A 16,790-nucleotide genomic window follows, 5' to 3' on the forward strand; every position below is an offset into this window, starting at 1 on the left:
ACTAAAGAAGCAGTACTGGCAAAATTATATTTCTTGAGCTGGTTGATAGTTATATGGTTGTTTATATTACGAAAATTCACTGAGCTCTATTTTTTATTTTGTATACTCTAGATGTATTACATTTCAGTTAAAAAGTTTAAAAGAGCACATTCAAATAAAGTCTTTAAAAATATTTATATCGGCCGGGCACGGTGGCTCACGCCTGTAATCCCAGCACTTTGTGAGGCCAAGACAGGAGGATCACGAGGTCAGGAGATCGAGACCATCCTGGCTAACACGGTGAAACCCCATCTCTACTAAAAATACAAAAAATTAGCCGGGCGCGGTGGCGGGCGCCTGTAGTCCCAGCTATGTGGGAGGCTGAGGCAGGAGAATGGCGTGAACCCAGGAGGCGGAGCTTGCAGTGAGCCAAGATAGCGCCACTGCAGTCCGGCCTGGGTGAAAGAGCGAGACTCCATCTCAAAAAAAAAAAAAAAAAAAAAAATTTATATTATGTTTCTACAATGTTTGACACTAAAGTTTAACATTATAAAGTCCTTAGGGCTAGCACTGTAAAAGTTCATAAAATCATAAAAGGAACTTTTTCCAATTATATGTGTGCTGTTCTCTCAGTATCAGGAAGTAAGTCAACATTACTCCAGATACATAATGAGCTACGTAAACATTCTGCTAAGCTGTACTCTAACGCCTTAGTCCTATAGATGTTACCATTCTATAGTTAAATACTGAGTGTTTCTTCAGAATAATTGGTATCTCAAGAAAAAATCCCAACCAAAACCAGCCTATTTATTGTCACAGCTGTGATACTACTATAAGAACTTAATTATATTTTAAGTGGATGTAGGTTTGATCTCTCTTTGGTATTATTATCTATTTAAAACTTTAATGTACTGCAATACAGTTCCTCTCATATCCTTTCTCCAACTGATGGTGGAAAAATGTTTCTATTTATGTACATTTTCCATTTAGATAAAAATATTACCTCTTCAATACCATCTTAGAGTCACAAATAACCTGAGGTTCCTTCAGGGAACAAACAATGAAAGATAAGAGCACATTAGAAGATAATATATCTAATACTTTCCCAGAGGCAACCTTTCTATGACTAATAAACAAAAACTGACAGAATAAAATGTCACATTTTGACAACTTATTACTTTAGAAAGATAATTATATAATAGGTATTTGGTAACTACAAGGCATTAAGAACACCTACAAATCGGCTAGACATGGTGGGTTACGCCTGTAATCCCAGCACTTTGGGAGGCAGAGGCAGGCGGATCACTTGAGGTCAGGAGTTCGAGTCCAGCCTAACCAACATCTCTACTAAAAATACAAAAATTAGCCAGGCATGGTAGCGTGAGCCTGTGGTCCCAGCTACTCAGGAGGCTGAGGCAGGAGAATCACTTGAACCTGGGAGGTAGAGGTTGCAGTGAGCCGAGATCACGCCACTGCACTCCAGCCTGGGCGACAAAGCTAGACTCCGCCTTAAAAGAAAAAAAAAAAGAAAGAAAGAAAGAGAATACCTACAAATCAAATCAATAAGTAGCACATAAATTTTAAAAATAAATAAAAGATACAAAAAATAATTCACAGAAAAATGGCCAATAAACATATGACAATATGCTAAACATTAATAATAATGTTAATTAAAACATGATAACATTTTCCTGCCATTTGGCAAATATGAAAAAGATCAAGAAGACCCAGTGTTGGCTGGGCACAGTGGTACACACCTGTAATCCCTAGCACTTTGGAAAGGCCCAGGTGGGAGGATTGCTTGAGCCCAGGAGTTTGAGACCCGCCTGGACAACACAGCAAGACCTCGTCTCTAAAAAAAATTTTTTTTTAATTAGTGAGGTGTAGTGCGCCTGTAGTCCCAGCAACTCAAGAGGCTGAGGTGGGAGGATTACTTGAGCCCAGGAGGTTGAGGGTGTAGTGAGCTAGGCCACAGAGCGAGACCCTGTCTCAAAAAATAAATAAATAAATAAATACCCAATGTTGATAGGGAAATGAAAAAATAAAAGTACTTATATTTTGACAGTAGGCGTATAAATTGGTACAAATTTTTTGGAATGTGACTTGACAGTATCTACAAAATTTTAAATATAGATATTAATTCATACCCTAATATCCAACAATGCTGTTTTTAAATCTATCCTATGAAAACATTAGTATATGAATATATATCCTTATACTTATAAGGATAGTTATTACAGCACCAACAAGGAAGAATGAGTAAGTAAATTCTGGTATATACATACAATGGAATCTCATACTATTAGTCATATTGTCATCACAAAAGACCCTGTACTCCTTAGATCTCAAGCTTCGGGAACCACAGCAGATGAATCAGAACTGCACAAACACTGGTTTAAATTAAGTTGTTGACTTCATTGTATAGATTTCATGGAAATCTCACTCAGTTTAAAATGCAGAAAATCTTTGTGTACCAATTTGGAGAGATGTATTATTAAGCAATGAAAATAAGTTGCAGAAAAATATATGCAACATTTTATTTTTATTTTTGAAAAAACTCTCATATGTATATATGTAAGCACAGAAAAAAGCCTGCAAGTGTATACAACAAACACTCCACAATGGTAATCTCTGGAGAGGAGGAGAGTTTTGATTTGGAGATAAGGAATAGGAGAAACTTCATGTTTTATTTAATACCCTCTAATGTTTGAATTCATTTTAATGAGTATATATTAATTTTTATTTTAAAAGTAAGAAAGTATTTAAATATGACATTTTGGGAAGATTTTCTTTTAACTAAGCTCTTTTGAGGTCTGTAGAGAAGAGTTACTTTACAGTCAGAATAACTATTCTTTCAGAATTTCTAAAGGGGAAAAAAGAAAAACTCCCACCTAGAAATAGATTCTCTCCCAGAGTCAGCATCTGTTCATTTTACCAAGGGAAAATCAAATCTAAAGTAAATGTTTGAGAGTAGTAACCTACATAAAGCATTTTAAACAGAAATGGAATAACAAAAAAAGATAGTAAAGTTAAACAAAGATGAAAACCCACCTGTACTATATCCAGTACCATGCCAGCTGAAACTGTTCCAAAACCAGCTAGCAAAAAGGGCACAAGTATTTGCAATGCCATGACGCCACTGGATTCCTTTGGTAATTTTGGGGTCACTTCTACGATAGCATCTTCATCACCATCACTAGATATATCTTCATCTTGTAACATGGCAGTGGTTTCTGAAGTCTCCCTTCCATCACAGTAATTATAATTGGCATAGTCATCATACTTTTGGCTGCAGCTTGATGATGCGTGCCCATTATTGGCATGAAAAGACTGCTCTGAGAAACTGTGATACTCCATGTGTTGCTCAGATCTATTACTAAAAGTCTGTACTGCAGTTGATAATCCATCTTGCCAAATGCCGTTTGCTTTTTTGTGCCTGTCTTCTTGGTTTTTCTGGTAAATCACTGGAACCATACTCAAGAGTAAATTTAAAAACTTGTCAGATTGAATTGTGTTTAAACGTAAAGTCCAATCTACAAAACCTCCTCCACTACTTGGACCACCACTTGTTTTATCAGTAATAGATCTTCCTTTACTATTAGTCATATTGTCATCACAAAAGACCCTGTACTCCTTAGATCTCAAGCTTCGGGAACCACAGCAGATGAATCAGAACTGCACAAACACTGGTTTAAATTAAGTTGTTGACTTCATTGTGTAGAAAATATTTCCACTAATAAAAGATGTTCAGAAGTTCCACAGAAGGACTGGATCTGGAAAAATAAAATAATTTTTAAAAATCAGAGAAACAAGATAGTTTCAGTATCAAGATAGATACTTAAATTCTTATAAAGGTATTAAACACACATGTTCTTAAACCAACCCTAAGGTACTGATACTATACTTTGTGGGCTTAAAACATAACTGCTTTGTGCCATACAACTGCTTTGTGTACAGAAATATAATACAGAGCTATTTTTGTGCTCAATCTTGGTTAAAAGTATCTCTTATCTTTGCATACTTTATGTGATCAATATCCACATAAGGTCTTCAACTGCCTCTGAAATCCCACAGTGGACAAATGTTTTAAATAAAGTAATGGCTTTTATTACTATTGCAAGGACTCAGAATCAAATTGCTATACCCTTTGCATATGTCAGTACACAACAAAAGTAAGATATATGGCATTATACTTTAAACATTAAATAATAAACCATATTACTTTATTTACAACTTAATATGATATACATTTTTTTATTAAGATATGAAGAGACAAGGATGATGTTTACTATAAAAACACTTGGTAGGTATCCTGAATACTATATATGGCATTTATTTCACATATAAAATGAGGCTGGAGTCACATTTGTAGTTCTGAGATATAAAAACTCATTATAATTGATTTAGGAATACAAACCTTCTTTCATTTAGGAATAACAAAACTAAAAAGAAATTACAAATATTCACTTAAACCTCCATTTGCAAACCAGCCAGAAGAAAGCTTGTAATGTACTTATTTATGCCCTGCTCTGTCCATTCATATTTCTCAGTCTGCTCTGGCCCATAATCCCAGGGTAGACCCTGACTGGCTGGCCATTCAGTGACTAGAGTCTCTTTGAAGACTTTGAACTAAGAGACACAAACACATAACTGTGGCATATCAAAGAGTGATGGGCACTGAAGCTGCAAGGTCACCCACCACCTGACCAGGGAGACAGCCTGACAATTGCTGCCATAGCTGGCAAGGCTTTCCAAGCTATCAGGTGTTTCTCAGAAACACCTAGGCCTGTCTTATACTTCCAAGAGCATCTAAAACCAAAAAAATGGCACTGATTTGATAAAGGATGGGTGGCCCCAAAACCTAAATGGGCTGCGTTCCTGCCAAGCTAGATTGAGAATTGTTGCTGCTACTATTGCTGCTTTTAATGAAAACTACTATATTCCTCAGTATTTGTTTCCAATGTCTTAGAATATCCATCTCCTCTCTGGATAGGAAGATCAATAGCAATGAGTGGCAAAGGGAAAAAGAGAAGGGGCTATGTAGGACATAAGTGGGTGTTAAGGCCTGGTTCATCAATTCCATCACTCACTCACTTTCCTTTCCTCTCTCTTGTGATTACAGAGGGGTCTGGGATCTGGGAATTCTGAGGAACATTTTTAAAATACAGATTCCAGGACACCAGACCTACTGACTGAGAATGTCTGTGTTTGAGGCCCACAAATCTTTTTTATTTTTAACTTTTCCATGTGATGATTATGGTGCAGACTTCCTGTGGACTTGCACTGAGACTCCAATGAGTAGACTAAGCACTAGTTCCCATTTTTGCCACTTCTAGGCTGGCCAGTATACAGAGAAAGTTGGTGTTTAAAGAAAATCAGATTAATGAAACCAATGGCCAGAGTGAAGCAGAGATGAAACCATGTAGTCCCAGAAAGAGAGAAAAGGGCAGAGAGCCTTCTAGGCAATGAAAGGCTGAGCTATACATCTGGAACTTGGGAGATTCCCTGCGCCTTAACATGAGTTAGATTAAGTGGGTGTCTGTTCCTTCAACTCATCTACCTTTTTAAAAAGTAGTGAGTATTTCACTGCCCCAGTAGATCTTTAATCAAATAAAATGCAAAACAAACCCCAAAGGGATTGAGCTATAAGACAGGTCTATTCCATAGGAGGACCAGTGATAGGACACTTTCCTCCTGATGCAGAATTATCAGGATGATCAAAATGGAAATGCAGAGAAACGTAGGTAAACAAGAAAGAGAGATGACAGTGTCACCATTCAGCCATTCTAAAGTTCAGAAAGCTCAAAATATGTGCTTTGAAAACCTGACCAAATAGCAAAACTAGGCAGAAAAATAGAAAGGAGAGAAAGAAAACAAGGGGGAATTTCCCAAGACCAGTCATCTCAGAATTTCCCAAGATCAGTCATCTCGCAGAATATATGCAGAACATGGCTAAGCACATAGTCAACACTGAACTGGCCAGTGGGATCCAGATGCACAGACACATCCAGGTCATACTTTTGCTCCTAGTATTCTTACTTCGGTATAAGCTATTCAGAAGTTTAGATGGAGAGGTGGATACTCAACCAGGGATACCATACACAGAGACCATCCAAATGTGTACAAAATCAAAAACAGAGTGCCTCCTGGAAAAAGGAAGCCCTGTAAGTGGAGCTTTGGGCTGGATTTTAGCCCACACTCTGTCCCCTCAGCAAGCACCTTCATGCAATGCAGAATCTGCATAACCTTACACATCAGACTAGGCAGTTGGGTAAAATATGAAACTGTGCTTAAAGGACATAAAACATATATGATAGACAGATATTTTTTGTTGTTGTTTGCTCAGCATCTTTTCCCAATTCCTTTAGCTAATGGTATCTCCATTACCTATGGTAAATCCATTTCCCTATTCCATGAGATTCTAGTAGGTATATCAATCACAGTACCCTACCCTGCAGACCACAATAATGACAAATGGCCCAAGGAGGATCTGAGTCCCTTCCTGGAATTTTATATATTTGCTGCTTACTATTTCCTGAGTGCCTACTAGATGCTGGGGCTACAGTAATGAAACAAATAGGCACAGTTACTGCTCTGATGGATTTTACCTTGTAGTTGGAAGGAAAAACAATAATCAGGTAAGCACATAAATAAAAGAGATAATTTGTGATAAAGGCTATGGAGGAAACAGTTGATTAAACAAAGAATAAATGACTTACGGGGCTATTTCAGAGGGGAAGGCCTCTGGGGGAAGAAAGTTCTCATTTTCCTTTGGAATGACTTAATTCTGAACTTTCTGTCACTATGTCTTCCTCCTCACAAAGCTCCCTCTACCACCACCATCATCACCACCACTTGGAAGAAAGCCATCTACATTAGAAGAGGATCTACAGAAAGAGGGAATCAGAGATAGGAGGTAATGAGAGAGTCATGACAACATAATTAGAATCTCTATACCATTTACTTAAAACCCACTCCATTCCTGTTCTTCCCAACTATAGGCCAATAAATCTTCTTCATTGCTTAAGCTACTCTGAGTGGTGTTTCTGTCCTAACAGCTTTTTTTTTCCTGTTTTTAAATAATACAGTTTGAAAGTGCCAGGAATGACCTTGATACAACTACATGCCACGAACCACATATCACCATCATGCATTGAGGAAAATGTGGGCTTTTTAAAAATTTTATCCTTCTTTTTATCTGGTTAATGAATAATTATCAGTTATTTCAATGCTTGCTTATTGACAAGGTCTATTATCTCCTTAATGATTCCTTAAACTTTCTTCCTTTAACTAAATAAATCACCTGTTATAAACTCTTCTCACTGAATAATGAATTACAATCAAAATAGCTTTGCGAGTAATCCTAAGCAAAAATAACAAATCTGGAGGCATCACATTACCTGTCTTCAAACTATACTACAAGGATATACTAGGCAGGGTACAGTGGCTCATGCCTGCAATCCCAGAATTTTGGGAGGCCAAGTCAGGAGAACTACTTGAGCCCAGGAGTTGGAGCCCAGCTTGGGCAACATGGCGAAACCTTGTCTCTACAAAAAATACAAAAATTAGCTGGGCATGATGGTGTGCACCTGTAGTCCCAGCTACTCGGGAGGCTGAGGTGGGAGAAGCACTGGAGCCTGGGAGGTCAAGGCTGCAGTGAGCTGTGATTGCCTCACTGCACTCCAGCCTGGGTGACACAGTGAGACTTTGTCTCAAAAAAAAAAAAAAAAAAGATATAGCAACCAAAACAGCATGATACTGGTATAAAAGGGGATATATAGACCAAAGGAAGAGAATAAAGAACCCAAAAATAAAGCCAAATACAACCAACTGATATTCAAGAAGCACACAAAAACATAAATTGGGAAAAGGACATTCTATTCAACAAATAGCACTGAGAAAATTAGATGGTCACATGTAGAAGAATGAAACTGGATCCCTATCTCTCACCATATACAAAAATTAACTCCAAATGGATTAAAGACTTAAATCTAATACCTAAAGCCATAAAAATTCTAGAAGAAAACCTAGAAAAAAACTCTTCTGGACATTGGTGTGGGCAAAGAATTTACGGCCAAGACCCCTAAAAGCAAATGCAATAAAAATTAAATAAATGAGACATTATTGAATGAAAAAGCTTCTGCAGAGCCAAAGAAACAATCATCAGAGTAAACACAACCTACAGAATGGGAGAAAACATTTGCAAATTATGCAGCCCACAAAGGACAAATATCCAGGATCTACAAGGAAGTCAAATCAGTAAGAAAAAAACAAATGATCCCATCAGAAAGTAGGCAAATGACATGAATAGATACTTCTCAAAAGAAGACATACAAATGGCCAACAAACATATTAAAAAGTGCTCAAAATCACTAATCATCAGGGAAATGCAAATTAAAACCACAATGAAATACCACCTAACCCCAGCCAAAACTGCCATTATTAAAATGTCAATAAACAATAGATGTTATCATGGATGTGGTGAAAAGAGAATGTTTATATACTGCTGGTGGGAATGTAAATTTGTACAGCCTCTATGGAAAATAGTATGGAGATTTCTTAAAGAACTAAAAAGTGGATCTACCATTCAATTCAGCAATCCCACTACTGGGTATCTACCCAAAAGAAAAGAAGTCATCACATCAAAAAGACACCTGCACACGTATGTTTATCTGTTTATTACAGCACAACTCACAATTGCAAAGATATGGAACCAACCTAAGTGCTCATCAATGAATTAGTGGATAAAGAAAATAAATATATACACACACACACACACATACACACATATATATATACCATGAAAGTCTGCTCAGCCATAAAAAAGAACAAAATAATGTCTTTTGCAGCAACTTGGATGGAGCTAGAGGCCATTATTCTAAGTGACGTAACTCAGGAATGGAAAACCAACTACTGCATGTTCTTAGTTTTAAGTAGGAGCTAAGCTATGGGTATGCAAAGGCATACAGAGTGGTATAATGAACACTGGAGACTCAGAAAGGGGGATGGTGGCAGGAGGGTAAAGGACAAAAACTACCTATTAAGTACAATACACACTACTTGGGTGATGGGTGCGCTATCCCAGACTTCACCACTATACAATTCATCCATGTAGCCCAAAACTACTTGTACTCATAAAGCTACTAAAAAAAAAAAAAAATTGTTCACGTTTTATGGTAGATTTAAAATGGGCATTGTGCATATATATCACAAAATTAAAATCATTTGTTCTGTATTTGTTATCCATCAATCCATCAATGAATGGAAAAAAAAGTAAATTAAAAAAATAAGAAATAAAATTGGGCAGTTTCCACTGGCTTTAATGTGCTTAAAGAGTGCCATTGAGATATTTATCTCTAGCTACTTTAATAAGTTATACTAATCTAATAGTAGCATAGCTGGGAAGAACCAGTGTTAAAACTCCTAGTATTCTTCAGTATAAGCTATTCAGAAGCTTAGATGGCTTAGGTTTAAATTCTGGACTCTCTTTGTAAACTATAAAACAACAAATGATTAGAAGAAAAGATCCACTACTTTATTCCTTAATGGCCAATATTTGTACAAGACAGAGGTTTAGAGGAAAAAAAAGAGCATCTACAACAGGTACAGAAAGTAGAGTGGTTAAAATGGTGGCTTGGGATTCTATCTGCACTCCCATGTTCATTTCGGTATTGTTCACAATATCCAAGATATGGAAGCAATCTAGGTGTTCATCAACAGATGAATCGATAAATACAATGTGGTTTATAAACTACAATGGAATACTATTCAGCTTTAAAAAGTAAGAAAATTCTGTAATTCTTGACAACATGGATGGAACCGGAGGACATTATGCTAACTGAAATAAGCTAGGCACGGAAAGAAAAATATTGTACTTATGTGGAATTTGAAAAAGTTGATCTCTTAGAAATAGAGAGTAGACAAGTGGTTACAATGGGTGGTGGGGAGGAGGAGGAATGGGGAAAGGAAAGTTGTTGCTCAAAGGGTATAAAGTTTCAGTTAGACTGGGAAAGAAAGTTTTTGTTTTGTTTGTTTGTTTGTTTGTTTTCAGACAGAGTTTCGTTCTTGTTGCCCAAGCCGCAGTGCAATGGTACAATCTTGGCCCACTGCAACCTCCGCCTCCCAGGTTCAAGCAATTCTCCTGCCTCAGCTTCTCGAGTAGCTGGGATTAGAGGCGCACACCACCACGCCCGGCTAATTTTTTGTATTTTTAGTAGAAATGGGGTTTCACCATGTTAGCCAGGCTGGTCTCAAACTCCTGACCTCAGGTGATCCGCCCTCCTCAGCCTCCCAAAGTGCTGGGATTACAGGCATGAGCCACCACGCCCGGCCTGGAAGAGTAAGTTTTGGTGATCTATTGCACTGTATGTTGACCACAGTTAATAATTTATACTATGTTTCAAAATGCCAAAAAAAAAGGTAGATTTTCAATATTCTCACCACAAAAAAAAATGTCAGTGAGATGATGTATATGTTAGTTATCTTGATTGAATATTTTCTATAATGTATACATAGATCAAAATATCACATTAATATCATAAATATTTATTAAAAATAAATAAAATTTAAGAATTATCTAAATTGCTCATGTACTGTCAGTAAAAATATCAAGCATGATTCAAAAATCTTAGATTCGATTGGATGTAACAAATGTTGTTATTTACCGGTTTTGTTCCAAAGACTCTTTAGGTGCTACGGGCAGACAACACAAAGGCCACTCTGACTACAGTCATGTACTGCCTAACAACATTTTGGTCAAGGATAGACCACATATATGATGGTGGTCCCATAAGATTATAATGGAGTTCAAAAACTCCTATTGCCAGCCCAGGTGCAGAGAGCTCACACCTGTAATTCCAGCACTTTAGGAGGCCGTGCTGGACGGGTCACTTGAGGCCAGGAGTTTGAGACCAGCCTGGCCAACATGGCAAAACCCTGTCTCTAGTAAAAATACAAAAATTAGCTGGGCATGAAGGCACACACCTGTAATGCCAGCTACTCAGGAGGCTGAACCACAAGAATTAGTTGAACCCAAGAGGCAGAGGTTGCAATGAGCCAAGTTTGCACCACTGCACTCCAGCCTGGGCAACAGAGCAAGACTCTGTCTTAAAAAAAAAAAAAATTCCTGTTGCCTAGTGACATCATAGCTGTCAATATGCCATAGCACGAGGCATTAGCCACATGTTTGTGGTGATGCTGGTATAAATAAACCTACTGTGCTGCCAGTCATATAAAAGTATAACACAGTTTTATATATGTAGTACATAATATTTGCCAATGATAATAAATAACGATTTTGTTACTGGTTTATGTATTTACTATACTATACTTTTTATATTATTTTAGCATGTATATCTGCTCCTTTGTGTGCTACTGGCCCAGAAAACCTTGCAGCAGGGCAAGATGTGAAGGTGGAAGGCAGTGATAGTGATGATCTTGACCCTATGGAGGCCTATGCTAATGTGTGTGTGTATTAGTCCATTTTCATGCTACTGATAAAGACATACCCAAGACTGGGCAATCTACAAAAGAAAGAGGTTTAGTTGGACTCATGTGGCTGGGGAGGCCTCACAATCATGGAAGAAGGCAAGGAGAAGGAAGTCACATCTTATGTGGATGGTGGCAGGCAAAGAGAGAGCTTGTGCAGGGCAACTCCCATTTTTTAAAACCATCAGATCTCGTGAGACCCATTCACTATCACGAGAACAGTACAGGAAAGACCTGCCCCCATAATTCAATCACCTCCCACTGGGTTCCTCCCACAACACATGGGAATTATGGGAGTGACAAGATAAGATTTGGGTGGGGACACAGAGCCAAACTATATCAGTGTGTGTCTTAGATTTTAATAAAAAGGTTTTTAAAAGTAAAAGAAAAAACAAAAATTGAAAAAAGTATATAGAATAAGGAAACAAAGAAGGAAAATATTTTGTGCAGCTGTACAATGTGTGTGTGTTTTAAGCTAAGTATTATTACAAAAGTCAATATTTTTAATACTTAAAGTTTATAAAGTAAAAATGTTACAGGCTGGGTGCAGTGGCTCATGCTGTAATCCCAACACTTTGGGAGGCCAAGGCAGGAGTTTTCCTTGAGTCCAGGAGCGCAAGATTACAGTGAGCTATGATTGTGCACTGCACCCCAGTGGATGACAGAGCAAGACCCTGCCTCTAAACAATTTTTTAAATTAAAATTGAAACAATGAAAAATTAAAAGTTACAGTAAGCTATAGTTTAACAAAGAAAAATATTTTTGTACATTTTGTGTAGCCTGTTTATAAAGTCTACAGTAGTGCACAGTAATGTCCTAGCCCTTCACATTCACTCACCACTCACTTACCAACTCACCCAGAGCAACTTCCAGTACTGAAAACTCCATTCATGGTAAGTGCCTTGTACAGGTGTATCATTTTTTATTTTTTATACTGTGTTTTTACTATACGTTTTCTATTTTTAGATACACAAATACTTACCATTGTGTAACAACTGCCTATAATATTCAGTAGAGTAATGTGCTATACAAACCTGTATAACACGTTACTGTACTGTAGCCTAGAAGCAATAGGCCATACCACACAGCCTTGGTGTGTGGTAGGCTCTACCATCTAGGTTTGTGTTAACATACTCTATGATACGCAATGATGAAATGCATCTAACAACACATTTCTCAGAATTTATCCCCATCGTTAAGCCCTTCATTAAGTGATGCATGACTGTATTTAGTGCCTTAGATTCTTGTTATCAAAGTGTGGTCTCGGGTCCAATGGCATGGCATCAACTGGAAGACTAAGAAACGCAGGACCTCAGTCAGCTCCCATCCCAACTCAACCTCCTGAATTGAAATCTGTACTTTAAATGGTATCCCAAAGGATTTGTGTTACTTTGAGAAGCACCTCCCGATACATTCAAAAAGGAATCATTTGATGTTATCAGGCTTTCAAGTGTGAACAAGGATGTAAGCAGTGGTAACGCATACAGCCCTACTTGTGCAAGTATAAACTGCCAAAAGCACTTTGGAAAACAATTTGGCATTACCTACCAAAACTGAAAGGCATGTGCCCCACAGTCCAGCATTTCCATCCTTAAATCCCTGCCCTAAAGAAATTCACACTGTACACCAGAAGACACATGAAAGAATGTTCTTGGTAGCATTATTCATACTAGCAAAAACAAAAATGGAATTAATCCATGAGAAAGGACACATTGTGGCATATCTATACAATGGAATATAAGAATAAGGATATGACAAACACACATTTCAAGAGTGCTTACATTTGGTGAAGTGATACAAAAGCACCCAGGAGGTTCCAAAGGTATTGGTTATATTTTTTAAGCTTGGTGGTGGATACCTAGTGTTTATTATTGTTCTTCAAATTGTGCATATACAACACTGCTTCGATGTGATTAATACTGTGATGGATGTTATTATTACTCCCCATTATTGGTCCCCTCCTACAAGAGGATTCTTGTCTCTACCTGTTGCCTTGTTATTTGCAAGGACTGTAGGAGAATTCTACTTCCTCATCTCCATTAGCATCAGGTTTGGCCATGGGACTCCCTTTGGCCAACAGAATAAGAGCAGCAGCAACACCTACAACAGAAACAATTCAGCTATGTCTCTTTGCTCCCTCTGTCATGAGAATGGCATGTCCTAGGCAGTTGCTGCTTCTTCAGACTGGGTCCCAAGACAACGACAGATGGAGAGATACAGCAACCACAGCCACCCCACAGCAATCAACAGGGTACACATAACAGGAGAAAGAAATAAAGCTTTGTCCTAGAAAGCCACTGAGAGTTTGGAATTGTTTATTATCACAGCATGACCTAACAAAAGCTAATTTAAAAAGTGTATGTTTTAAAAAGTAATCTGACCCACAGATTCCTATCCATTTTAGTTTAGGAGAGTCTCTTTGATATACTGAGCACTTAAAGGTTCCAGTCTATGATCAAGGAGTTTTAAAACACTGGCTTCCAAACATTTGAATCTCAAAAACCAAAATTTCCTCCCAAAATTTTACAAAGTTAAAACAAATTTTTTCCTAAAAAATAAGTATACATTTTAACACCAAAAATGTAGAAAGGACAAAATCTCAGACTAAAGGGCAGTCCTTTTCACTGAACACATTTAGATTTATGGAAAAGTTCATTTCATGTTTCCTGTGAGACTTTTGTCATAGTTTACCACTGGTTTATAGAGTCATGTCAGGGAATCATTGACTTAAAGGAAAATAAGACCAGACATTCCTTATGAATTCAACTTTACTTACAAAAATAAAAAAGGGTCTTGTTCTGTCACTCAGGCTAGACTGTGGTGTTGCAATCACAGCTCACTGAAGCCTCAAACTCCTGGACTCAAGTGATCCTTGCACCTTAGCCTCCCGAGTAGCTAGGACTATAGGTGCAGGACACCACACCCAGCTAATTTTTAAATAGTTTGTACAGACAGGGTCTTGCTATGTTCCCCAGGCTGGTCTCAAACTCCTGGCCTCAAGTGATCACTTCCTCCTGCCTATGCCTCCCAAAGTGCTGGTATTATAGGCACGAGCCACCGTGCCCAGCCATAAAATTGCTTATTTTTAAAAATAAAGAAAACAAAGTATATTGTATGTATGTGGATCTACCAAACCAGAATCTTGGAGAAACTCTGCCTATTGTACTGAAAGAGGCATTCTGTTCCATTGCAAAAGTTAAATAACAATGCTTAGGAAATCCAGTAGAGCTGAAAGTCAGGAGACACAGGTCATTCCTAATTACTAAGGATGGTATTAAATCAGAGTTTAACATTTTGTTTTCTTCCCACAACAATAAAAGAAAAAGTTTTAATGCAATCTATTACCAGTAATTATTTCACTTAGTTGAAAATCCCAGAACTTGTTGAGCAGGTATGTATATTTATATAAACATATTAAAATCCACAGTACTATCAGACACACATACACACATACAGACACACCTAGAAATCGACTTATTTTATGGTTATTATATATTCTTACTTTTGCCACTCTGCAAGGGTACATTCTGTTCTTTTAATTTTTTCTTTAAGTATACCTCCTCTATGTTTCTGTTTCCTATTATTATTATTATTATTTTTTGAGACAGAGTTTCACTCTTTTTGCCCAGGCTGGAGTGCAATGGCGTGATCTCAGCTCACTGCAACCTCTGCCTCCCAGGTTCAAGCAATTCTCCTGCCTCAGCCTCCCAATTAGCTGGAATTACAAGCATGCACCACCACCCCAGATAATTTTATATTTTTAGTAGAGATGGGGTTTCTCCATGTTGGTCAGGCTGGTCTTGAACTCCCGACCTCAGGTGATCCACCTGCCTCGGCTTCCCAAAGTGCTGGGATAACAGACGTGAGCCACCAAGCCCAGCCTTATTATTTTTATTTTTACTTTTTTAAAAGGCTCACCTGGGGGGAAGGGGGGACGGATAGCACTAGGAGATATACCTACTATTAAATGATGAGTTAATGGGTGCAGCACACCAACATGGCACATGTATACATATGTAACTAACCTGCACGTTGTGCACATGTACCCTAAAACTTAAAGTATAATAAAAAACAAAAATAAAAATAAAAAAAACATAAGCTAAAAAAAAAAGGCTCACCTCTAAAATGGAATGAAAGTATCTCCCTTTCATCTCCTTTTATTTATTTATTTATTTATTTATTTATTTATTTATTTGGCTAAAATACATAAAGTTAGCTCATGGCCGGGCATGGTAGTTCACACCTATAATCCCAGCACTTTGGAGGGCCAAGGCAGGTGGATCACCTGAGGTCAGGAGTTTGAGACCAGCCTGGCCAATAGGGTGAAACCCCATCTCTACTAAAAATACAAAAAATTAGCTGGGCGTGGTGGCAGATGCCTGTAGTCCCACCTACTCGGGAGGCTGAGGCAGGAGAATTACTTGAAACCGGGAGGCAGAGGTTGCAGTGAGCCAAGATCATGGTGATCCCGACCTCAGGTGATCCACCTGCCTCTGAGCGACAGAGCAAGACTCTGTCTCAAAAAAAAAAAAAAAGCTCCTAAGAAAAATCTTTTTTTTTTTTTCTTCAACTTTTATTTTAAGTTCTGGGGTACATGTTCAGGATGTGCAGGTTTGTTACATAGGTAAATATATGCCAGGGTGGTTTGCTGAACAGATCAACCCATGACCCAGGTATTAAGCCCAGCTTCCCTTAGCTGTTCTTCCTAATGCTCTCCCTTCCCCCACCCCCACCCTGACAGGCTCCAGTGTGTATTGTTCCCCACCATATGTCCATGTGTTCTCATCATTCACCTCCCACTTATAAATGAGAATATGTGGTGTTTGGTTTTCTGTTCCTGTGTTAGTTAGCTGAGGATAATGGCTTCCAGTCTCATCCATGGCCCTGGAAAGAACATTATATCATTCCTTTTTATGGCTGCATAGTATTCCATGGTGTATATGTACCACGTTTTCTTTATCCAGTCTATCACTGATGAACATTTGCATTGATTCCATGTCTTTGCTATCGTGAATAGCACTGCAAAGAAAAATCTTGACTTTTTGGCTTAACCTAGAAACTTTCCACTGAAACTGAATTCAAGAACTCACATAGGTTTCATTTAGGGAACAGAAGTGAAATCAAACTTTCTTAACAAGTTGGGGAACACGGAAGAGAGGTGAAAGGACAATCAACTGTCATGTCAGTAACACCGAATTGCTGTAAAATGGGTGGTCCTGAATTATCTGCACAAACACAAAAGCTTGAGAGCTTGAGACATCACAGACACAATTTAGCTACTGATACCCCAAAGCTAGCCGATTCCATAAAACAATTGCTCATTT

At 37.9% G+C, this 16,790-nt stretch overlaps 1 protein-coding gene across 9 annotated transcripts in view; it reads right to left on the bottom strand.

The window, feature by feature from the left end:
• The window catches only part of SLC41A2 (solute carrier family 41 member 2), a 160,241-nt gene that overhangs the window by 125,704 nt on the left and 17,747 nt on the right, over nucleotides 1-16,790 (bottom strand). For 5 of the 9 annotated variants that reach the window (XM_055235468.2, XM_055235472.2, XM_055235470.2 and 2 more), the window contains exon 2: nucleotides 3,031-3,752. In XM_055235468.2, the coding sequence (XP_055091443.1) occupies nucleotides 3,031-3,585 (555 nt within the window). In that variant the 5' untranslated portion in view covers nucleotides 3,586-3,752. Of the gene's footprint in view, nucleotides 1-3,030; nucleotides 3,753-6,698; nucleotides 6,867-16,790 lie in introns of all 9 variants that reach the window. The other 4 variants (XM_063615192.1, XM_055235469.2, XM_055235471.2 and 1 more) reach the window with 1 other exon arrangement.

The sequence above is a fragment of the Symphalangus syndactylus genome, chromosome 13 (genome assembly GCF_028878055.3).
Source record: "Symphalangus syndactylus isolate Jambi chromosome 13, NHGRI_mSymSyn1-v2.1_pri, whole genome shotgun sequence".
Taxonomy (NCBI): Eukaryota; Metazoa; Chordata; class Mammalia; order Primates; family Hylobatidae; genus Symphalangus; species Symphalangus syndactylus.